Source organism: Rhinoderma darwinii, chromosome 3 (assembly GCF_050947455.1).
Source record: "Rhinoderma darwinii isolate aRhiDar2 chromosome 3, aRhiDar2.hap1, whole genome shotgun sequence".
Classification (NCBI taxonomy): Eukaryota; Metazoa; Chordata; class Amphibia; order Anura; family Rhinodermatidae; genus Rhinoderma; species Rhinoderma darwinii.
The window spans coordinates 357,659,696-357,682,306 of NC_134689.1; the positions used below are offsets into that span (position 1 = coordinate 357,659,696).

At 42.4% G+C, this 22,611-nt stretch overlaps 1 protein-coding gene across 1 annotated transcript in view; it reads left to right on the top strand.

Annotated features, from left to right (window-relative positions):
• The first annotated feature begins 453 nt into the window (after window positions 1-453).
• Window positions 454-22,611, top strand: part of PROM2 (prominin 2) — a 57,835-nt gene continuing 35,677 nt past the window's right edge. The window contains exons 1-4 of the mRNA XM_075855345.1: window positions 454-703; window positions 4,135-4,184; window positions 8,363-8,553; window positions 20,624-20,744. Coding sequence (XP_075711460.1) covers window positions 454-703; window positions 4,135-4,184; window positions 8,363-8,553; window positions 20,624-20,744 — 612 coding nt within the window. The remainder of the gene's footprint in view (window positions 704-4,134; window positions 4,185-8,362; window positions 8,554-20,623; window positions 20,745-22,611) is intronic.

Here is a 22,611-nt window from a genome sequence, read left to right on the forward strand (position 1 = left end):
ATTTAAAGGATTAACTTTCTTAAAGTGAACCAGCCACCACCATGTGTCCAATGGAGCCTCTTCATGAATCACCGACTGCATCTGTCCCACCACGAGATGATTCTTACCTGGGAAAGCAGAAAGTAAAGCGATTGCTGCTTGTGGCTGGGGATAATATTAAGTATTCAAATCTCACCTATTCGTTCCCAGGTATTTGTGACTCAGCAGAGGAGGATATGCCTTGGATGCTCTTGCAGAATACTGGGCCTGTCCCAACACAAATAAACAGGTACATCAGGTTCATCAGAACACATGCTTGCACACTCACAGTAGTTCCAGGAGTGTCTATTCCCCAGGCTACTGACCAATCTCAGCCAGAGAAAGATGTGTTGGATGTTATACAGGAGATGATCTGAGGAGTCTGAGGAATAAAATCCCTGAAATCTGTCTGGTGACAGTACTGCTTACAGGAAGATGGGTTCCCTGGACTTCAGGATAAGCTGCTTGGACGTCTTGTACTGGTTGCTCTGTCTCCAGTTTTTCAGTATGGGGTTGGTGGCTCCTCAGACGTGTGAGTTAGTCACTGACTCTGGAGTGCTAAAATTTGATGAATTGGAAAATAATAATATTTCTATGGTGACGCAAGATTCTGGTGGACTGGCCCCACTCTATAGAATGCAAAAGTTATTTCTGAATGCAGTCCAGCCAAACCCCTTCCCAAAAGGTAGGACAAGAGAAAAGATGTTTGATTTATATAGATGGACAAAGTTTACAATACATGTACTGTATGTAGGGCCGATTTGAGGGTGTGGAAAACTGGGCAATTGCCCAAGGCCCCCTTTTCCTAGGGTACCCACAGTGGGCTGTAAAATTCTGTTCCACTGTCAGTTCCAACAGAAATGTGCTGCACAATACCAAGATCTAGACTGCTATAAAACGCTGTGTTCTCCCCTGCAGAGATCTGTATGATGGTGAGTGGGGGAGCACTATTTCTCGATGTTCAGGGCCCCACTTTTTAATAAAACCAGCAATCCATGTATGGGTAATCTTTTTTCTTTGATATGTTTCCCTACTATGGAAGATTAATAAAGTAGTATTTGGGGATGACATGCAATATCGTCCGTACCAAGAGGAAAATGTGTGTAGTGGGATATAGTGCTTGGCTGGCGGAAAATGAGGGACTCAAAGAAAGTGCGGTAATGTACAGTACTTGATGTGAGATCTATGCAGTGCAACGAAGTGTAAAACCTTGAGTAAAGTTGATTTTAATTGAATAGACAATGGAATAGACAACCTTGGGGATATTTTAGATCAGTTAGCATTACATTTTGAGAAAGTTGACTATAATGAGATGTAACATAACATTTTGATTAAAAATGTATGACATGGGATATGGAAGATGAGTACAATAAGATATTAAACCTTAAGGAAGCTTAGGAAATGGAAAAAGAATTGCCCACCTTCTATAAAACCAATAGTGCAGTGCTGTGGCTTGCTAGAATGGAGGTGCATACAGTGTAAAACAAGACCTCCGGCATACAGATGTATTCGAGATTTGTGTTGGACTAATCCATGATACGGAGCTGACAGCCGGCTATGGGCTCATACTGTACCGCCATGCTTTTAAGGTGAAATACGGTGCCTCAAGACCCACCATATGTCAAAACAATATAAGTCCCTTATACCAAGCTAAACACACTTCCATATGGTGCCTTGCTGACATATAGGCTATCAGAGTTTCGTATCACATAGGAATAAGGGTTAAAATATTATTGCAATCAGATTAATGTTAAGTCTTGGAATTTATACAGACCATTATTGAACATTTCTCGAGGTAAAAGAAAAATACTGAACTGTGAGCCTCTGGAGCACTGCAGATAGTATTTTATAGTGTCTTGCCTGGGGATAGATGAATGAAGTTAATTATACAATGCCCTGTGGGCTAGGATCATATACTCGTAATTATTGTATTAGACTTTTGTCAGTTTTAATGCAGATAAATAAAATTATGCACTATTTTTGCCTTCAGATTACATGAATGCAATGAGATAGACCATCGTCAAGTATTAGGATCCCCAATAAAACAAAAGATCAACCCTATAGGCAGAAAAGCTATCTTATTATATGTACTACTATCTTACTATACAAATCAATACTTTATTTCATTTTTATTTTTATTATCATCATTATTGTTTTTAACCCCAGTTTATATTTTTTCCTTTTCCTTTTTCCCTTCTTCCTTCCCTTTCCCTTTCCTTCGCTTTTTCCCACCATATAATGTACCATATAATGAATTGGAAAAAAAAAATCAAGTCTTTTTGTGGGGAGGAATGGAAAAAAAATAGCAATTTGTTGCGGTAAAAATTACAGATTAACTTTATTTTGTGGGTCATTATCGTTACGGCAATAAAACATTTATTTTTTAAGTTTTACTTTTTCATAATAAAACCAATTTTCTAAAAAAAAATTGTTTTGTGTCACCATATTCTGAGAACCATAATTTTTTTCATGTTTCTGTGGAATAGGGGCTTGTTTTTTGAGAGGCAAACTGTAGTTCTTAAATGGGTTTCCCTCTCAGGGATATTTACAGTATGGCATAGCCACAGAATATGCCATAAATGTCAGATAGATGCGGGTCCCAACTCTGGGACCCGAACCTATCTCTAGAACCGTTCCCTCTAAACCCCATTCTACCTCTCTGTGCTCCGTCTGATGTGTGTGGTTTCCAACCATGAAGAAAGAAAACAGCATAGCTCGCATGCTGCATTGTTTCCATAACTACCATTCACTACTATGGGAGTTACGGAAACAGTATAGCTCAGCAAGCTGCGCTGGTTTATTTTTCATGGTCAGAAATCACATGCTTCAGCCGCAATACAGAGTACTAGAACGGGGTTTAGGGGGCCCTGTTTTAGAAATAGGTGCGGATGGGTCCCAGAGGTGGGACCCGCATCTATCTGACATTTATGACATATCCCGTGGATATGTCATAAATGTCCCTGATGGTAAAACCCCTTTAAGTTTACATTTTTGGGTACATACGACATTTTAATCCATTTTTATTTAATGTTTATGGAAGGCAAGGTGACCAAAAATAAGAATTTTTGACTTTTTAAAATTTATTTATTTTACAGTATTTACCGAGCAGGATAAATAGCGTTGTATTTTAATAGTTCAGATCCTTATGGATGCGGCGATATCAATTATGTTTATGTTTTATTGTGTACATCATGTTATGGAAAAAATGAGAAAGGTTATATATATTCTTATTAAAATCTTTTTTCATTATTTTTTCAGTCCCACTAGGAAACTTGAAAATGCTATCGCTGGATCGCTTGTACTTATGTATTGCAGTGTAATGTGTATTTAGCATTCTAGGATAGCCAAGATGGCAGACCAAGGGGCCTTCATTAGGGCTCCCAGCTGCCATTGGCAACTCGCGATCGCATCGCAGGAGGTCAGATGGGATGACAGAGGGAGCGCCCCCTCTGTCCAATGGCTTAGATGCTGCGGTCACTATTCATTGCGGCGTCTGAGTGGTTAAACTGCCAAGATCCAAGTTTTCTACAATCCTGGGTGACACCCAATTCGTATAGAGCGGGTTCATCTCCTGAGCCCGCTCAATACTTCCGCTTCCGACTTTCGCCAAACAAGTATGGCTGATGTCAGCAAGGGGTTAAGCACTGTGGCTTTGGAGCTTTAATATACAATTCTAATTTCAAAAGAGGAATGATTGGTATACTATCGTGAGCTTTAAGGGAAAAAATAAAAGTGTAAAATTTGCACAAAATTGCATTAACCAATTCATAGGGGGATCGCACCTCGACCTCCCGCCGACACTCTCACCAGTGACTGACGGGCTGCAGTGTAGGTCGACTGTAATCCTTATTAGGTTTCGTAAGCCAAACAGAAAAATATATTTTTGTGCCGTTTGGGCTAATAGGAGAGGGGGCCTGTCCTCACACTATGCTGCTTTAAAACAACTAAAGACAAGTAGATTTACCTGCAATTCTATGGAAAACTTTGTATAAACACATCATGACAAACTCCGTTCTGCTATATACTGCGTATATATAAAATGTATTGCAATTTATTTGGAAAGTTATCATTTTAATTTATGTATTTGAATTATATTTGTTGTGTTTTATATTCTAGAATTACTGCGTTTACTTTTCCGAAATTCTTCAACTTTAGAAACTTCCCAGGTGAGTAAAATATTGTAAGGGGAAAAAAAACGTCTCCTTTCTCAGGATTAAAAGGCATTTATGAAGATTAGCGAACTACTCAGAACTAGTCAATCCTTTGATTGAATGTTTGATAAAACAAGGCCACGTACCATTACATATTAAAAAGTTGTTTGTGTCGGGAAAAGTGACGGGGGACCTTCATACATCTGTGCCATTGCTTTCAATGCGGTAATAAATTACCTTCATTGTTGAAAAAATGTATTAAAATTAGTGCAGGAAAAAAGTAAAGTAGTTGCCATAGCAACTAATCAAATTCACATAACAGTGAGCGTTACAGGGATATTTTGTGGGCGTTCCCAGGGTGGCTCAAGGACTGGGCTTAAAAGGGTCCCACAAATAGAGGTGCAAATGTGGGAGGTATGCTTTGCCTATGGGGGACACTTTGTTGTCACTTTTTACAGGGATCATTCTGTTGGCACTTTGGCTGTCAGTATACAGGTGTGTTATTTGTGTACTGTATAGCAGCATTATTTTTGCTTACTGTACAGTGGCATTAGTTAGGCTATGCTAACGGGAAACAATAGAATATAATGGGCTTGACGTGTGCCAAAAAAAGTGTCCTTTTGGCATACGTTTGGGTGGCATTTGTCAACATTCATTTTGTAACTCTGTTTTTAATTACAGGGGATCCCGCAAAAATAAAACCATATACAACACTCGTTTTTATAATGGGGTTTAATGGGAAATTTATACAACTTTATGACCTACATCAAGTGCCTGTGCACAGGGGCGTAACTAGGTAAGACTGGGCCCCATAGCAAACTTTTGACTGGGCCCCCCTCCCCTGGGTGCCACACACTGCCCCCCTTGTAGATAGTGCCTCCCTGTAGATTCTGCCACACAGCCCCCCTGTAGATTGTGCCATACAGCCCCCTCCTGTAGATAGCGCCATACGGCCGCCTCCTGTATATAGCGCCATATAGCCCCCCTGTAGATAGCGCCATACAGCCCCCGTCCTGTAGATAGTGCCATACAGCCCCCTCCTGTAGATAGCACCATACAGCCTCCTTCCTGTAGATAGAGCCATACAGCCAAACTCCCCCCCCCCCAAAAAAAAACGGCCTGTAGTCTATTTAAAGGGGTTGTCGCACAAAACACATGTAGCCTCTATCCACAGGATAGGGGATACATGTGTGATCGCTGGGCGTCAGACCGCTGGGACCCCCAGTGATTAGGAGAACGGGGAACTGAAAGTCCCCCGAAGTGCTCCATGAGAAGCATGGGACTTCCGGGCTCTGTGTCCGGCCTGTGTGTCCGGAAACTGCATAGAAATGAATCGAGCGCCAGCCACGCATGCGCACAAGCCCCCTATTGATGATTCCACACAGACCCCCTGTAGATGATGCCACACACACTCTCTGTAGAGGATGCAACAAACCCCCCTGTAGATTATGCCACACCCCCTGTAGATGATGCCACACACACACACCCTGTACATAGTGCCACAAAGCCCGCGGTAGATAGTGCCTCACACAGCCCCCTGTAGATAGCGCTACACACCTCCCTGTAGATAGTGCCACATACTCCCCCTGTATATAGTGCCATACTCCCTCTGTATATAGTGCCACATACTCCCCCTATATATAGTGCCCCATACTCCACCCTGTATATAGTGTTACATACTCCCCCTGTATATAGTGCCACATACTCCCCTTGTATATAGTGCCACACACCTCCCTGTAGATAGTGCCAAATACTCCCCTGTATATAGTGCCACATACTCCCCCTGTATATAGTGCCACATACTTCCCCTATAGATAGTGCCACATACTCCCTCTGTAGATAGCCCCCACCTCCCTCCCTGTCCCTGTAGATAGAGCCATTGCGGCTCCCTCTATGTGCGGAATCCCTGGCCAGGCGTCGGAAATATTCTGGCGATCCAGGAGGAGCCCCTGACTTCATTGTCCATACAGATGTAGCCCTCTTTACCTTGACTTTTAACGCATTAAATAAACAAAGACTAGATCCCTTATCTTGGCTTTTTCAATGACTTTTCAATGACTTTTGTTGTGTGATATCACGCTGCAGCAAGTTATCAGAATCAAGTTCAAGAGGATACATCCATATATGGACAGTGACGTCATCAGTGGCTCCCTCTTTGAGCGCAATCCCCGGCCAGGCATCAGCAATGCTCTAGCCGGTAAATCCGACGCAGGAGGTGCCCCAGACATCATTGCCCTTATATGGACAGTGAAGTCATGGGCTACTCCTGGAGCACCGGAATTCCCGGCCAAAGCGTTGCTGACGCCCTGACCGGGAATTCCGCTCATAGAGAGAGCCCTAACATCACTTTCCATATAAGGGCAGTGACGTCAGTGGCACTTCCTGCAGCGGAATCCTGTGGATAGGGGATACATGTGTTTTGTGGGACAACCCCTTTAATGGCTGCAGTAGGATGCAGATACTATTGAATGTTGCGTGCCTACCGCTGTAGTAGCTGTAGCGGTTGCTAGCGGCGCCACCGGGCATTGGGGGGCAGTGACTGAGGGTGGCTCGGGCCCCCTCATGCCGCGGGCCCCGTAGGAGCCGCTGTGGCTGCTTCAGCTGTAGTTACGCCACAGCCTGTGCATCTATTTGTATGTGTGTGTGTGTGTGTGTGTTGCATATGCATTACTATGCCCATGAATCCCCTTGACAATTCTTCTATGATCACTTAATGTCAAAATACCTGCCGCTACACCACTTCTAGTCCCTCCATAAGCTTCCCCTCTACACGTGAAGTTCTCAATGCAGGGCCTGCTGGCCACCCTATTATGTACCTGTAGTAGAGCCCGCCAGCTCCTGCAGATCCCCTCCCTTGCTCCTTTCATCACCTATTATGTAGATATATTGTATATACTGACAATAACAATCACGCTTCAATCAGTCACTTCCTGGAACTAGGAAGCAGCAATTGGTTACAGTGGGCTCATATCAACAAGTGCCATACCCTGGAACCTACTATATTATCAGACGATCAAACACAGACTCCAATTAGATCATTGATTTTTTTCTGTTAATCCATAATTAGCCCCACCTAAAGACTATATCTGCAAGACATCTACACCATGCCAACATGATGGTGATGCACAACTGCTGCCAATCGAATGTTAGTGCACCCATACTGTTCATAAGGATGTCCTGAAAGGACATTAGAGAATGAAAGGAAAATATTCATTTATAAATGGTAGAATCTGATCATCAATATTGTTTGGGGTAATCTATGTATCCAACTCCAAATGTCAGGAGAGGATTGTAGAAAGGATTACACAACCATGAGCAGCTTGTAATGTTGACACCCCACATGATGGCTGCATGGACTAATGTTTGCTTGTGTTCATTTCTAATCATTGCATCAACAGGGTGTTGAAAGAAACATAAATTATCCCAGCAGCTAACATTTATCCAGTCCTCAGCTAACCATATTATATATTTAATCTAATTTAGTCCAAAATTCTTATGCTGATTAATTTATCAGAGCTATATCTTTATAGTGGTCAGAGCTCTGTTTTTACGGTACAGAGCTCCAAACTTCCTGCTTTCCTTCACATAGCCATAGAGCTTAATGATAACATTTTAGCAGCCTGCCGTGACCACTAGGGGGAGTTTATTGAAGTCAGATTTATTATTAAAGGGGTTGTCCCAAGATTGAATGTTTCCCCTTTAACCACAGGATAGGTGATTATATGCTGATCAGTGGGAGTCCGACCACTGGGACCCCCACCGATCATGAGGACAGGGATTCCCGTTCCTCCGAATGAATGGAGCGGCAGGTCATGCATGCCCCCTGCTGCTCCATTCATTCTCTATGGCACTACTGGAGATAGCCGAGCGCTGTACTCGGCTATCTCTGGCAATCTTATAGACAGTGAATGGAGCAGCAGGACTCCGCTCTTCAGAGGAACTGCATTGTTAGAAGGTGAGGAATTGGCCAAAGGTTCATGGAAAAGGAAACAAACAGCAAACCCGTCTGTACTGGGTGGCAAATCCTAGCGCAATAAGGAGGGCCAATTAGAATTTTGCTTTTGAGCCCCCTCTCAACACTGAGCCCAGGTTACATACTAATACATTTTTTTTATTCCAGTATATAGCTTGTTGTGGGGTTTAGTTCTTCGATATCGCCAATATATTGATTTGTGAAACTTTTCTCATTGCAGGTTGTGAAGTATGAAGCGGGTTATGTGACCTGTGCTGTGATTATGATCCTTTTCTTCATTTTCATGCTGGCGTTTGGATTAACCTTCTGCATATTCCAGTATCAGACACGAACAGTCCTCCCGTGTGAAGGGGGTGTCTGCCAGCCAACCCCTATATTCGTACTCCTGCTGTGTACTTTCTGCTTTTTGTTGTAAGTTATTGTCATAGACAAGTGTACGGATACAGTATATACAGTATGTAGTGACATATGAGGAAAACCAGACCAACTTAAGATGCATGATATCATGATATCACAATGTTGTAGCTGTGGTTTTTCCTTAGGACTAGAGCTAAACATATTTATACACCACAAAATTGAAACAGTGAAAGGGGTTATAAAACTTCTGAAATAATAAATAAATAAAAATAATAACAGCAGCAAATGTTCTAAAAAACAAAACAAAAAACAATACATCTCCAAACTCCGCCAATCCGACGCAGACGGTCCTGCGGTCCCCCTTGTCTTTGGTAACAAGTGTCTGGCATGTGACCACTGTGGCCCATTGTTAGCAAAGACCGGGTGGACTGCCATTCGTGCTGGATCAGCAGGAGATTGAAGAAGTGAATTTTTTTTTTGTTATTTTTTAACATTTCCTGCTGTTATTAATTTATTTTCCTTTAGAAGTTGGATCACCCCTTTAAATTACTCATTCAGCTCTAATGCATCTGTAGATATGGCACCATCCAACTAAAATGTCCCCACAACAAACACTAGTTCCTTACAGTGACCATGCAGTAAATGTCACATATGTTGCCATAACATCCATATGAAAATAGCTGCGTTACCCCTCAAAGCTTCACCTGTATGACATCCCTTTTCTATATTGTCACCTAGAATCACCATCATGTATTCTGTCTGCCTGGAATCAATAAATCTAATCTAAAAAAGATTTTGGTGGAAAATCCATTAAGCCACAAAGGATGTAAAAAATATTTTACCAGTCCTCCTGTTCACAGACGAGCCATAGGGATCCTCAGTATGTGACATGCACCCACTGCTAGTGATGGCCCTACTATTATGCAATCAGGTCATCACTGCGGCATTAGATTGTAAACTCTGGGGAATTACAGACTTTATAATATTACAGTATTGACGCTGTATAACACTAGAACTCCTTACCACAATATTATTCAGCAAATCTCTAATTCTGTGTGGTGAGGACTAACTCATTGAGCTGCCTTGCAGTAAGACTCGCAAACATCAATTTACAATTTCCCTTGATGAATGTAAATAATACCCAGTAGTTTGCTACAGTATTACATTGACAGTTGCCATTTACCGCAGCAGATCTCCCACTCATTTTTCATCATCTCTTCCTCCTGGCGTTATACTCCACCTTGGCTGTTACCCTTCTTTAGATGTGTCCTCACAGAGTGCACATTCTGTACAGGGGGGCACCTAGGGGGCAGTTCCTAGTACCTGGAAAACACACTCTGATTAGTTCAGGGGGGAAAAAAAACTCTGCACTGAGCTCCGCATAGTGGTAGCAGCAGGAAGGCAGAATTTTAACATGTTCCACTATGAATGTGTGAAGGGATCCAGGGATTTTGAAGTCCCAACTTTCATACGAATTCTGGACCTATTTATTAAATACAATTAAATAAAAGGTACACTTTCCTGCCCCAGACCACCACTAACCCCTTCACATCCTAAAGAATATAATTAGGCCTCATGCACACATCCTTTTTCCGTCGTATGGCCGCCAATAACGGATCTGTGAAACACGGACCGCACATGGATGGCTTTCGTGTGCAGTCCGTTGTTTCAGCGGACCAAATGAACGAAAAGGCCGAGACTGTTCCGTCAAAAACGGACAGGAGTAGGACCTGTCCTATTTTTGTTAGAACAGCCACACGGTTCGGTTAAAACAATAGAAATAAATGTTTTAGGCTGCTATTAATTAAAAAAAACGGATAGCACCCTGAAGAAAAGCACTGAAGTGGGCATGAGGCCTTACTATAAATGGTAAACGGTAACCACTAAAGCACCATAGACCTCCAGGGATATAAAATAATATCCCCTAACCACCATGTATAATGTATATCAATATTAACCCCTTCTTCACAATAGACCACCAGAGATATTAGGTATTAACTGCAAAACCACCATGAGTAAGACAGGAATATGATCAATATCCCTTAGAATACCCCATGTAAAAGTGCATGATGCAATTAATGTATAAAGATGGCAAAGTCCATATAGTTGGGTAGTTGGGGGCATTTGTAAAAACCCTACTTTAAAATTCCTGGTTTGCCCCTGCTGTATTTGGGAGCATCCTCTAAATCAGTGATCCCCAACCACCGAGCCGTGGACCAATCCCGGGCCACGGATCATTTGGTATCAGGCCGCGGTATCTGGTATCCGCCCCAGTGGCCTCAGAGAACTTCGGGCGAAAACCCGCACCAAACCGTGGTGCAGTTTTTCGCCTGGAACATTCGCTGCGGAAAACTGCTAAGCAGTCCTCCTGGGATAACGTTTCATCCCAGGAGACCGCTGCAGCCTGTGATTGGCTGCAGCGGCAATCACATTGGATGAAACGTCATCCCAGGAGGCCTCCTTGGATAATGTTTTATCCGATGTGACCGCTGCTGGGCCCAGTTCCAACTGCATCTGCATCCTTAGGATGCATACAGTTGAATTGAATGCTGGAGCATAAAATTCTGCACCGCAGGTCCATTTCTGAGCGTTTTTTCTGCTCAGTATTTATGCAGCGTGTGGATGAGACTTGTTTTATCTCATCCACTTCGCTGCTACTATATTATGCTGCGTATTTTCTGCAGCATAATACAGGTATTATAATACAGGTATACGCCATATTTACGCAATGTGTGAACTAACTCTAACACCTGCAACCCACCACGCCGGTCCCTGTAAAAAAATGTTTGCATCAGACTGGTCCTCTGTGCAAAAAAGGTAAGTGACCACTGCTCTAAATTCTAGGCATTATATAAGTATTATAAAATATACCCGGCTGCTGTCACGCAGGCAGAGGCTGAAAGGCTAGACTCACATGAGCGTCCGCAAAAAATGCAGTTTTTCGTTCATTGCAGTTCCATGTGCCATCAGTGTTCTGTGTGACATCAGTTTTTTATGTCAGTGTTGGTGCAAATTTTTTAGTTATTTATCTTTTTCTCAGCCGTTCTTTAGCAACTGTTGCGTGAAACACAGACAGCACACGGGTGACGTCCATGTGCTGTCTGTGATATTCAGGCACCCATAGACTTCAATTGGCAGGTGGTCCGCAAATACGGACTAGAATAGGACATACAGTGAGTTTCACGCAGCGGAAATGCGCTGCGTGAAAAAACACGCATGTCTTAATAGCCCCATTAATTTCATAGGTCTGTATGCTATCCATTGTTTTGAAAAACAGCACACGGACGTATACAACGTTCGTCTGAATAAGGCCTGACATAAACATAAGCTTATGGTTACAACAGCACCCACTGATCGGTCCCTATAAATCTTGATAGGGGGGCTGTAGGCATGCTAAAATTAACGATTCCTTCTCTGATAGATCTACAGAGGGGTGGGATCCGGCTGGCCCGCCCTGATTCTCCCGAACCGGTTGTTAAAATTACAGCCGGTTCGCAGAACCGGGGTGAAATGGGAAGCCGGAACCGGTCCCCTGCACTCAATTGTATTCACGTCCTTAGGACGCGTATACAATTGAGTTGACTAGCGCTGCCCTGGCGAGGCAGATGATGCCTCGCCCTTTGGCACTTTAGTGATGATAGAGTCGGAGCAATGACGTCATCACACCGCTGCGTCGTTCCGCTGGAGGAGGACTAGCGTCTCTGGAGGATGGCGAAGCAATGGGACAGGTAAGCATATGTTTGTTTTTTTCCTTTTACTGTGGGCAGTGTTGGGGGCCCTAACTATAGGGGACAATAACTACAGGGAGGACTATATACTGGACAATAACTACAGGGAGGACTATGTAGGGGACAATAACTACAGGGGAGGACTATATAGTGGCGCTAACTACAGGAGAGGACTATATAGGGGGCACTAACTACAGGGGAGGACTATATAGAGGCACTAACTAAAGGGAGGACTATATAGGGGGCATTAACTACTGGGAGGACTATATAGGGGACAATAACTACAGGGGAGGAGTATATATGGGCACTAACTACAGGGGAGGACTATATAGGAGGCACTAACTAAAGGGAGGACTATATAGGGGGCATTAACTACTGGGAGGACTATATAGGGGACAATAACTACAGGGGAGGAGTATATATGGGCACTAACTACAGGGGAGGACTATATAGGAGGCACTAACTACAGGGGAGGACAATATAGAGGCCAATAACTACAGGGGAGGACTATATAGGGGGCACTAACTACAGGAGAGGACTATAAAGGGGGCACTAACTACAGAGGAGGACTACATAGTGTGCACTAACTACTGGGGAGGACTATATAGGGGGCACTAACTACTGGGGAGGGCTATATGGGGGCATTAACTACAGGGGATTACTAATATTACATATAACAGACTATAAAATAAATATAACGATATGACCAGCAAATGATCGAGTCTTTGCTGGTGCATCTGCTGGTCGTATCGTTTTAAAAAAGTAAAATATTATCATTGTCGGCACAACATCTCCCGGTGTAAACAGGAGCTCTATATATGTACTGAGCTTAGCTCTGGTCTATATTTATATGCTGAGCTTGGTTCTGGTGCTGTATCCATGTATGAGATTTGTTCTGGGGCTGTATATATGTACTTAGCTTGGTTTTGGGGCTGTATATATGTGCTAAGCTTGGTTCTGGTGCTGTATATATGTACTGAGCTTTGTTCTGGTGTTGTATATATGTACTGAGCTTGGTTCTGGGGCTGTATATATGTACTGAGCTTGGTTCTGGTGCAGTATATATGTACTAAACTTTGTTCTGGGGCTGTATTTATGTACTGAGCTTGGTTCTGGTGTTGTATATATTTATGAGCTTGGTTCTGGTGTTGTTTTTATGTACTGAACTTTGTTCTGGTGCTGTATATATGTAATGAGCTTTGTTCTGGTGCTGTATATATGTACTGAGCTTGGTTCTGGTGCTGTATTTATATTCTGAGCTTTGTTCTGGTGCACTTTATATGTACTGAGCTTGGTTCTGGTGTTGTATATATGTACTGCGCTTGGTTCTGGTGTTGTATATATATACTGAGCATGGTTCTGGTGTTGTATATATGTACTGAGCTTGGTTCTAGTGATTATATATGTACTGAGCTTGGTTCTGGTACTGTATTTATGTGCTGAGCTTGGTTCTGGTATTGTATGTATATACTGCGCTTTGTTGTGGTGCTGTATATATGTACTGAGCTTGGTTCTGGAGCTGTATATATGTACTGAGCTTTGTTCTGGTGCTGTATAGATGTACTGAGCTTTGTTCTGGTGTTGTATTTATGTACTGAGCTTTGTTCTTGTGCTGTATATATGTACTGAGCTTAGTTCTGGTCCTGTATTTATATGCTGAGCTTGGTTCCCGTACTGTATAGATCTACTGAGCTTGGTTCTGGGGCTGTATTTATGTACTGAGCTTTGTTCTGGTGTTGTATTTAAGTACTGAGCTATGTTCTAGTGCTGTATATATGTACTGAGCTTGGTTCTGGTGTTGTATTTATGTACTGAGCTTTGATCTGGTGCTGTATATAGGTACTGAGCTTGGTTCTGGAGCTGTATATATGTACTAACTTCGGTTCTGAAGCTTATATATGTACTAAGCTTGGTTCTGGTGCTGTGTATATGTACTGAGCTTGGTTCTGTGGTTGTATATATGTACAGAGCTTAGTTCTGGTGCTGTATATATTTACTGAGCTTGGTTCTGGTGTTGTATATATGTACTGAAAATTTGTTGTGGTGCTGTATATATGTACTGAGCTTAGTTCTGGTGCTGTATTTATATGCTGATCTTGTTTCTGGTACTGTATATATGTGCTGAGCTTGGTTCTGGGGCTGTATTTATATGCTGAGCTTGGTTCTGGTGCACTATATATGTACTGAGCTTGGTTCTGGTGTTGTATATATGTACTGAGCTTGGTTCTGGTGTTGTATATATGTACTGAGATTTGTTCTGGTGAGTATATATGTACTGAGCTTGGTTCTGGTGCTGTATTTATGTACTGAGCTTGGTTCTGGTGTTGCATTTATGTACTGAGCTTGGTTCTGGAACTGTATATGTGTACTGAGCTTTGTTCTGGTACTGTATTTATGTACTGAGCTTTGTTCTGGTGCTGCATATATGTACTGAGCTTTGTTATGTGCTATATTTATGTACTGAGCTTTGTTTTGGTGCAGTATATATGTATTGAGCTTTGTTCTGGTGTTGCATTTATGTACTTTGCTTTGTTCTGGTGCTGAATATATGTACTGAGCTTGGTTCTGGAACTGTATATGTGTACTGAGCTTGGTTCTGGTACTGTATTTATGTTCTGAGCTTGGTTCTGGTGCTGTATATATGTACTGAGCTTTGTTATGTGCTTTATTTATATACTGAGCTTGGTTTTGGTGCAGTATATATGTATTGAGCTTGGTTCTGGTGTTGCATTTATGTACTTTGCTTTGTTCTGGTGCTGAATATATGTACTGAGCTTGGTTCTGGAACTGTATATGTGTACTGAGCTTGGTTCTGGTACTGTATTTATGTTCTGAGCTTGGTTCTGGTGCTGTATATATGTACTGAGCTTTGTTATGTGCTTTATTTATATACTGAGCTTGGTTTTGGTGCAGTATATATGTATTGAGCTTGGTTCTGGTGTTGCATTTATGTACTTTGCTTTGTTCTGGTGCTGTATGTATGTATGTACTGAGCTTGCTCCTGGCACAGTATCTATGCATTAGGCGGGAGGGTTGTCGCGTCTTACTGCACTCGCGGCACTGTCCCCCACCCTTCTCACAGTCCACAGCCTAACTAAATGGGCTGAGCACGCTTAGGATATTGAATGTGAACATATAGGCCTATACGTAATGGGTGAGTTTAATATAATGAGTGTCGATAGGTAGGTAGATATGTATGCTTATGTAATTATATACATAGTGTGGTAGGTAGGTATGTATGCTTATGTAATTATATACATAGTGTGGAAATCCACACTAAAACATTCTGTTTTGTTGTTGTTTTTGTTGTTATTTGTTTTAAGGATTATGGTTGATAGGAGGGCATCTCTCTCCCCAGCAGGGGAACTGACGGTCGGCTCATTAAACATTAAAGGGTTGAATAGCCCGGGAAAAAAAAAAGATGCTCCCGAATTACTTATGGAGAAAAAAAATACAGGTAGCTTTTATTCAGGAAACACATTTTGTCAGGTCACCACAACATAGATTGTGGAACAGGCAATACCCTGATAGCTATCACAGTTTCTCGTTGGACTCTCGATCAAAGGGGACAAGCATTTTGATCTCAGGACATGTCCTATGGAACAATGTGGATCAGAGCATTGATGCAGAGGGAAGAGCAATATTTGTGAAAGGGAAGATCGGGGAGCAGATATATATGTTTGCTTCATTGTATCTCCCAAACCTAAAACAATTACAGACTCTGGAAACACAACTGGAAAGATTAGATAAGTTTAAAGAGGCTTTGTCACCACGTTATAAGTGGCCTATATTGTACATGATGTGATCGGCGCTGTAATGTAGATTACAGCAGTGATTTTTACTTAGAAAAACGATCATTTTTGAGGGAGTTATCACCTATATTAGCTTTATGCTAATGAGTTTCTCAATGGACAACTGGGCGTGTTTTACTTTTTGACCAAGTACTTGCCCAGAATTCTGTTTCTTGGTCTGGGCTGGCCTCCTAGGATGAGGTTTCACCCCATGTGACCGCTGCAGCCAATCACAGGCCAATCACAGACTGCAGCAGTTATATGGGATAAAATGACATCCCAGGGCTGCACTGTAGCGATGCTGTGTAGCACTATATACAAGGGGGGAGCGCTGTGTGGCACTATATATAAGGAAGGGAGCACTGTATGGCACTATATACAAGAGGGAGTGCTGTGTGGCTCTATCTATAGGGGGCTGTGTGGCTCTATCTATAGGGGGCTGTGTGGCTCTATCCATAGGGGGCTGTGTGATGCTGTGTGACGCTCTCTACAGGGGGTTGTGTGTGTGGCGCTATCTACAGGGTGTTGTGTGTGTGGCGCTATCTACAGGGGGGTGTGTGGTGCTATCTACAGGTGTGCGTGTAACGTTATCTACAGGGGGTTGTGTGTGTGGCGCTCTCTACAGGGGCTTGTATGTGTGGCGCTATCTACAGGGGGTTGTGTGTGTGACCCTATCTACAGGGGGTTGTGTGTGTGGCGCTATCTACAGGTGTGTGTGTGTGTGTGTGTGTGTGTGTGTGGCGCTATCTACAGGGGGGTGTGTGGTGCTATCTACAGGTGTGTGTGTGTGGCGCTATCTACAGGTAGGTGGGTGTGTGTGTGTGGTGCTATCTACAGGGGGTGTGAGTGTGGCGCTATCTACAGGGGGTGCGTGTGTGGCACTATCTATAGGGGGAGTGTGTGGCGCTATCTACAGGGGGCACTGTGTATGTGGTGCTTTACTTTACTGTGTGTGACACAATTATATTCAGGGGCGCAGTGCATGGTGATATTATATTTAAGGGCTGCAGAAATGGGTCATGGCCAGGAGAAGTCATCATGAGCTCTGGACCGGATGGAGAAGAAAAGAGGAAAAAAAACTACTAGCATCTGAGACGTCGTCACCTGTGAGTCACTGGATTTGTAGAGAATCTGTCCCCTCTCCTGACATGTTTATTATAGGAAATCCTTGTATTCCACATAACGTCTTTGTGCAGTCCAGAACTGATAGAAAAATTGATGTTACCAATCCCCTTGTCAGGAGGATGTGTCCCTGCACAGTGTGATACTGTTAGTATGTAGGGACACAGCCCTGTGAAAGGGGAATCGTAACACCCATTTGTTAATGCTTGCACAAAAAGGTAGTGTTAACAATAGTTACGCGCGGCAGGGCGGCGGTGGAGAAGGGGGGCCCAAGTTTGAGTAACAGCCCAGGGCCCATGGTCTTCTTAATCCGCCACTGGATGGGAGGGGTTGCTGCCGAGATCGCAGAACTATTCCCTGCTGAAGAAGCACCCACAGGAGTTGTTAAAACGTATTTTTCTAATGTATGCTTTATTACAGATGCTACACATGGAATTTGTTCTGAAATGTCTCTCTAGCCCAGGGTTCACCAACCTTCGGCACTCCAGCTATTGTGAAACTACAATTCCCAGCATGCCCTGCATGCCTTTGGCTGGAATAAGAAAGCATTTGTCTATTAAGGCATGCTGGGAGTTGTATTTTGACAACAGCGTGAGTGTTTAATGTTGCTGACCCCTGCTCTAGCCCCTGTATAGATGTTATAGAGGTTCAGGGTCATGAAATGTGATGACAGGTTCCCTTTAAAAAGATTTTCCAATCATAGACATTTATGATATATAAATAAGATATGCCATAAATTCCTGATTGTTGGGGGTCCAACTGCTGTAAGCCCTATTGATCCTGAGAACAGGGGTGCTCGGGTCTCCTTTTACTAATGGGGAGCTAGCAGTAGGGGTGTGCATTATATAGTCACCTTGAAGTTCATGACTAAAAGTCTCTGAGTTCTTGCACTTTATTTTCCCACAGAACTCCTAGTTGATTTCCAATATTCATATAATATAATGTACAGTAGAGAGTCCATTATATTTCGCGGCATGAAAAGTCAAATCTGGAGGAAAAAAGTATTTACAGGGACATGGGCACTACAGGTGTCATCATCAACGTGCCAGTTTCTAGTAGTGGAATAATAATGTACAAAACGTGTGTAGCAAGCAGAGGAGAGAGGGCCTTCACTTATAATTATCCCCTCATAAAGGTTCTGATGAAGTGAGTGTGGCAGGCAGGGCTGTCATTTCACTGTCACTTGACCCCATTTCAGAACTGCTGTCATTTCACTTTACCTCTAAAGAGCCTGGGAGCCGCTTAGAGAGCTTGTTAATGCACCTGAAACACAGAAGAGCCAGCGGTGCCTCCGGATGGCTGGTAGCTTAACCCCCCTCATGCAGGCTGCCAGCATTGCAGGAGTTAAATATAAATTTCACATTGTGGGTACCAACAGTCTCTGTTGTCACATGGAGATGACAATAGATATGACGTCTATGTCAGATCAGTGAGGGTCCGACTGATGGAATTCCCTACTGATGCTTAGTACAATGGGACCATAGCTCTTAGTAAAGCAGTGATTCCTTCAGCTTTTAAAAAAAATTAAAAATAAAAAACAGCACCACACGCTACCTGGTGCTGTTTTGGACTTGTCTGCCCCCTCCCATGCCTGCTGATTATGTGGCTCCCGCTGGGATCTGTATAATCAGATAATTGACAGGGGGCCTTCCATACAGGTAGACGTTGTCAAGTTTGAGCGCCTCATCTGACGAGAGCAGGTTATAGACATAAGAAAGCTGTCTGCCCGTTCTCTTGACTCCACCATAAGCATGCTTCTTCAGCTCAGTCGAAATCCAACGTGCCTAATCTCTCCCAGTTGGGAGCTACCCATACACATGAAATCGCCTGCCGAAATTAGCAGGTTCAGACAACTTTTATCTTATGTGTGACCAGTTTTTAGGCCCCTTAACCACCACCATGTCGTTATAATTGGTGGTAATAGTATTACAAAGATGCCCCGCTATAATCTGAGGCATAAAATGAACTTATAACATTGTGCACGCTTCATGTAAATGATCATAGTCATCTGGGCGGTGCCGCTGTCCTGAAGAGTCATGCAGTCTGGTCGACTAAACACACCGTCCCTGGTTGATTCATGTCCCAAGGACTATGATATGTATTTACAAGCCATCTCATGTGGAAGGAAGGGTATGTTTACGGACCGGACTGCATGACTCTTTAGCAAAATGGCACCGCCCAGATGACTCTTGAACAGTAATTTATAGTCAGTGTGCGTAATTTTATAATTTAATTTTCTACATCATGCAGCATTGGTAAGATTATACAGGAGCATCTTAATAATATTATTATCGTTCAGTATAAATGCATGGTGGCAGTTTAGGGGCCTAAAAACTTGTGACACTAGACATAATCATTCAGGGAATGCCTGCCCACCCTTCAGTCTACCTGTATAGCATGTACAGGGATATCAAATAACATAGTTTGGCTAAATTTTTTGTCTCAGTCTGACCCTGTATTACAGATTATTACAAATGCTTGAGTGATGTCTCCACATTACATATTTTATTAATGCCTCTATAGTCTTTGATGCTTTTATATGGAAATACCAAACCAACAACATTGACCCAGTGGCAAATATCAAAGACGATGCCTGTATAGAATCCCTGATACATATGGACAGCAGATGGTTATGACGCATGATAAACGTGATCTCTTCTCACGTCCTGTAAATCTAAATAGCTAAAATAGCTCTTGAGTTTCACCTGTATTATTCTGGTACGTTCTCATTTGGCAATATACAAAGAAAAGTAATTTGATTAGTCTCGGCAACGAGGTGTGTTATGTGATCTACCAGAGTATGCAAATGGATGGTCTAATTCACACGGCTTACATTCCTGTTATTGTGTCATCTTTCACCTAGCACAGCTCCGGGGGCCCCAATGCAAAATCGGTAACAAGTTCCCCACGTACCACATGCCATTTAATATACTGGTGTCTTCAGATGTGACGGAGGAGCCTTGGAGCCTTCTAAGTACTGCATCCCCTATAGCTACTCCCCTGCAGATAAAGACAAAAAGGAATTCTGCTAAATAGCAAAAATTTTTTTGATTTGTTTTGTTTCAATTAATTTCATTAATTGTAGGGACATCTGTCGATAAAGCTTTTATAAGATGCCCTACTAGAGAGTAGTTGGCGCTATCTTCACATAATGCACTGCATCTTATTGAGTGGGGTCACCTAGACCTATTTGAAGTACTGTATTTACTGTAATCCCTGGGGGTGAGAGCAAAAAAGGTATTTTTTTCCAGAAACAGCGCCACATTTGTCAATGGGCTGTGTTTGGTATTGCAATTCAGTCCCATTTATTAGAATACCTGAAATAATTTTCAAAGTTCTCCATGTGTTGTACATCATCCTTGGTTTTAGCGCATCTTTGAGTTTGTATCTTTAAAAAGTAAGTTGAGCTACAATATATTAAAATGAGAAACTTAAACTGAAATGTTGGTGTTTACAAATTCTCTCTCTTTTCCTTTATTCCAGTGCTGGAATAGTCTGTACTTTCTACTTGAACCAGAAGACACATGAAAAGGTTGGCACTGGAGTGCAGGACTTGACTAGGACCTTACAGAACTTTCGTTCTTCTGTAAGCAGCATTCCACAGGTACGAGAAACAGAAATATCTGTACTTTTATAGGCTCTTTCATTAAAGGAGCACTCCCACAACATTTTTTTTATTCTCTAACCCATTGGAAAGGCACATTAAGTAAATTGTGATGAAGGTAATCTTCTTATCGGTGGCTGTATTTGCAAGTTAGGGTCTGTTCACATGACCGTTCGCTTTCCGTTCCGTCAGAGGTTTCCGTCGGGTGTACCTCGCAACGGAAAGTGATACCACAGCGTCCGTTTCAGTCACCATTGATATCAATGGTGACGGTAACATCGCTAATGGTTTCCGTTCGTCACCATTCCGGCAGGTTTCTGGTTTTCCGACGGAATCAATAGCGTAGTCGACTCCGCTATTGATTCCGTCGGAAAAGCGGAAACCTTCCAGAATGGTGACAAATGGAAACCATTAGCGATGTTTCCGTCACCATTCCGGCAGGTTTCCGCTTTAATGACGGAATCAATAGCGCAGTCGACTATAAAATAAAGGGATGTTCAAAAAACGATGCAAACATAAAGTAGACATATGGAAAATGTTAACTAGTAACTATATTGTGTGGTATTACTATTTGTTTTACAAGCAGATACATGTAAATTTATAAAAATGCAAATTTGTGCAAATTTTCTCCAAATGTTGGTGTTTTTCACAAATAAACACTGAATGTATCGACCAAATGTAACCACTATCTTAAAGTCCAATGTGTTACGAGAAAATAATCTCAAAATCACTTGAAAAAATAAAAGCATTCCAGAGTTATTACCAGTTAAATTCACCCATGTCAGATTTGAAAAAATGGCCTGGTCCATGAGGCCAAAACAGGCTCAGTCATTAAAGGGTTAAGGCCGAAAATAGTCTGGTCACTACAGGGTTAAATATAGCACTCCACCCTAAAAGATCTGCATTATTTCCCATTAACATAAGCTTTATACATGATAACTGACACTTTTTAAATGATCCTTTTCTTCTGTGTGTTAATTCATAACTCAAGGAGGGGCTGTGCTTGTGCGGCCTTCAACCCTTAACTTTATCCGATTCTCCCTGATGAGATCAAAAAGAGATGATCGTAAAGAACTCAAATGATTGACAGGTATTTCCGGATGCCAATATCAGCTCCCGTTTCCTAATGTTTCCTGGCAACATTATAATTAATGTTGAAAGGAAGCAACGTCTTAGCAGTAGATTGTAAGTCATCACTAAAACATCTAAGTAGCATCTTTTTTTTACCCTAAAAACCACGACGACTATATTTATTTAATAGAGATAAGATTTGAAGCACATTAAATATCAGCAAGGATAAGAGCATTGTAAGTGGGGAACATTGCTCCAGATTCGAGAACTGGCTTCATATGCTCCATTGATAATAGGGTGAGACAGCTGAAAACCCATGGGAAAAAGGTAAGAAATCAGAGCATGGACTATCTGCAAATAGGAAAAGTAGAGAGAGAAGGAGGTCAGAGCCGTGTCACAGTATGACAGAGGGTCACAGAAAATGTGGGGCATGCCAGTGGGCCACATCGATCCTGAGGCTTTACTGTAGGCCACGGCTGCAAAATCTCTCTGACCCTTTTATTCCTACAGTTTGCTGTGCCCACTACCCCTCAAGTATAACCTCGGGATCAGTGTGACTTTGAGGGTGTCAATGTCGTAGGAGCCAGCAGAGAGCCTTAATAAGACCAATGCATGACATGATAATTTATAGAAATAATAGTCACCGCATGGGAAAAATAAAAATATACAGTAAACGGCAATCATATTTCATATTGAAGCCATTAAAATATTATGTTGTCTGCTTTGGAAAACCCATTTATAAATATCCTATCAGGCAACTATGAATTAATACGGGGAAAGGGGAAGGGGAGGTCCT